A 3,421-nucleotide genomic window follows, 5' to 3' on the forward strand; every position below is an offset into this window, starting at 1 on the left:
AAGTATTCTTTTAAGAATATAATTGTATGTTGTGGTTGAAATTTTAATGTAAATTAGATTAGATTCATGTTATCGATCATATGTTATGGAAGGTCATATATATAATATTTAATTAACTATTGTATACATGTTTGTATGTTCATGTTGCTTCAAAACAATAATTAATTAAAAATCATAGATATGTCATATTATTCATATTATCCATGTAAGCCTTTTTTAAAATGCAAATTGTCAATCTTATCACTTTATATTTTAGTATATGTTTAACATTTTAATTATAATAATAAGTGTTTTTTAAAAGTTTCTTTCGCTTATTAATAATAACAAGTGGTTTTAAAATTAATAAGCAATAATTATAAATAATAAAATCAAATTATATGGATATGTCATATTATCCATGCAAGTCTCTTTTGAAATGCAAATTGTTTATCTTATCACTTTATTATTTAGTGTATGTTTCACATTTTAATAATAATATTAAGTGTTTCTTAAAAGTCTTCTTTAACTTATTATTAATAATAAGTGGTTTAAAATTAATGAATAACAACTTTAAATGATAATAACATCAAATTATAAATTACATTTAGCTATAAATAAATTGTATTTTAAATGAACATCATTATTGAAATTAGAAAATGATCGCATAAGTAATCAATATTAATAATTGTTAAAAATAATACTAAATACATAATTATATTTAATTATATTAATGAGGAATGCGTGTTGATGTCAATGAATATTATTGTTCAAAATAATTGAGATTATATATATATATATATATATATATATATATATATATATATATATATATATATATATATATATAATTTAGTGTAAAAATATTATCTTAAAGTTAATGTCAATAACATAACCATTTTAAACATATATTTTTTAATATTTTAACAATATATTTTTAATCTTTGTTGCACAACGCGTGAAAATTCGTCTAGTTAAATATATAAAGTAAAGACTAAGTTATCAGGGGGTGTTTGGCTAAGTTTATTAAAACAATTTATTAACTTATTAGCGGTTTCACACCGCTGTAAGTTTAAAAAAAATGTTTGAATAAAAATAACTTATTTTGTTGGAAAACCGCTAATAAGTCATTTTTTTCATAAGTTACTTTTTTTAACTTATTAGGTTACAGCTTACAAGTCAATAAATTAACAAGTTATAAGTCAATAATCAATAAACATTTTTAAAGAACACCCCTTCTATAATAAAAATAGAACTAAAGGACAACGGAAAAAAATTAAATAAAGAACAAAGATGCTCCCAGTTTAAAAAAAAATGAAATAGAAATGGTACAAAAACCATATATTAATTTAGCATAATATATATTAATAATTTAAAATGAAATTAGAAATACACATTTTAAATTATAAAGATACATCAATTATTTCTCTCCAATAATTTTGGGTCACAAATTTCAGTACAATTGATTGGATCAAATCAAATACAATGAAGAACTCTAAACTCGCATTTTGGTGAGATATATTTCAACATCAACCTAGCCGTATCCTCTTGTTTCACCAGCACTTCCTCCTTCTCCACCAGTACCGCCGCCACTATCCTTTCATACCCACCACCGCCGGCAACCATGTACGCCACCAGCGCCGCCTGCACTGGCATCATACTCGGGTTATACGCCGCAGACTCCATGTAGGATCCCTTGTACACTTTCCCTTCACAATCCATCAATGCCACACCCGACGGACATCCACTGTAGGGCGCGTGTGAACCACGCGCCGCCTCCAGAGCCTCTGTTATAAGAGTTTCCTCGTTCTTTTCAATCAATTCGTGATACCCATTTGATAAATTCGGTGTCTTTCCGTTTTGGGTAATCGAGGAGTCATCTTTGAGAGACAACTTGTTGCTATGTTTCTCAAGAATTAGAGGCGTTTCTTGATCTAATAAATCAAAAGGGCCAAACGGGTCAGGTAAGATCGATGAAATCGGTTTGTAATCGGGGTTTTCTAGAGGTTGATCTGTGACTATGATCTGGGTTTTGGAAACTCCCCGGAGTTCTTGGAGGAACTGCCGGCAATGACCACAAGGAGCGGCGGACACGGCTATGTTCAGTAGTTTAGGACCGCCGCCGTGTGCAGCGAGATTGGTGATAAGGAACTGTTCAGCGTGGATGGAATGGTGGAGGGGAAGACCAGGGAACTCGATGTTGCCACCGAAGAATATCCGACCATCGGAGCTTAATCCGACGACCCCAACGTCGAATTTCGAAATGGGTGTACGAGCGAGATCTTGAGCAGATTTAACGAGCGATGGGAGGAGTTGAGGGACAGTGAGACCTTTAGATCTCGCCATTGATTCAGCTTCTGAAGCTGTGATTATGTATCTTCTTGCTGGTTGATTCATCCTGAATCCGGTGGCGTATGGTGGTGGTGGGCGGTGGTTGGTTGTTGCTCCGTGAATCGAGGAGTGGAGGGGGAGGAAGGACAGATAGGATGGAGGAGGATATATATAGGGGTTAATAAACTGATTCATATGCATTGAGGATTTGTATTGTACAACTAAATGACTCATATCTGGATTAATCTAGATCCTAAATATCATGATTGTTTATGATACCAATTCTTGGAGATCAGAAATGGTATATTCTTTCCAAGTTAAGTTTAAGATAATCTAAACTAGTTTAAGTTGTTTATTTTATTATTTTGTAAACTTATAACACCAATTTGTTTTGTTGACACGGATTTTTTTTTGCAACTTTTGTTTAAAATAATGTATTTTATAATTATTGTCTAAAAGAAAAAAAAAACCTCATCTTATCCTTTCTCCCTCATGGATAGAGTTACATATTTTTTGGATCTGATTTGGATTCAGATTTATGGATCCAACCGGTTCAGATTTAATCCGGATCTGGATTCGAGAAAAAAATATGAACCTAATCTAAGAGTATCTACAGTAGAAATGGGATGGTAAACCTAATTGTCTATTATTGTAAGATGTATATTTATCTCTAATGGATTTAGAGTTCAATAACAAATGAACCGATCAATACGAGAAAAAATTTTATAAAAGTTCTATGAAATATAAAATGATGATTTGACAATTCATTAAAGTTTATGGAGTGTGATGCTTTAACAACTTACAAGCTATGTTTAATTTGAATAATTATAAATAAATAAAATTTAAAAATTACTGATTTTTGTAAAATTATGCTTTTCTAAAACTTATATTTTCGTTTATAAAACTAGTTCAACGGTGGATCCCATCAAAGTACAAAAATAAAACCCATTGAACTATAAAACTAGTTTAATAGTGTATCCCACCAAAGTACAAAAATAAAACAAATCTCAAAGTCATACAATTAAAAATCACTAAATGCATGATATTTAAAAGTACTTTACTTTGGGAATATATATTTATTAAGGTAATTAACATTTCGGTTTGTTCACATCTG

The 3,421-nt window shown here is 30.3% G+C and overlaps 1 protein-coding gene across 1 annotated transcript; it reads right to left on the minus strand.

The window, feature by feature from the left end:
* Positions 1 to 1,372: 1,372 nt before the first annotated feature.
* Positions 1,373 to 2,472, minus strand: LOC145124767 (cytidine deaminase 1-like). The gene has a single exon (XM_079060227.1). The coding sequence runs from the start codon at positions 2,371 to 2,373 to the stop codon at positions 1,453 to 1,455; it is 921 nt and encodes a 306-aa protein (XP_078916353.1). The 5' UTR covers positions 2,374 to 2,472; the 3' UTR covers positions 1,373 to 1,452.
* Between the last annotated feature and the right edge of the window lie 949 nt (positions 2,473 to 3,421).

Source organism: Lactuca virosa, chromosome 7 (genome assembly GCF_052849685.1).
Source record: "Lactuca virosa cultivar CGN04683 chromosome 7, Lactuca_virosa_CGN04683_v6, whole genome shotgun sequence".
NCBI classification, from domain to species: domain Eukaryota; kingdom Viridiplantae; phylum Streptophyta; class Magnoliopsida; order Asterales; family Asteraceae; genus Lactuca; species Lactuca virosa.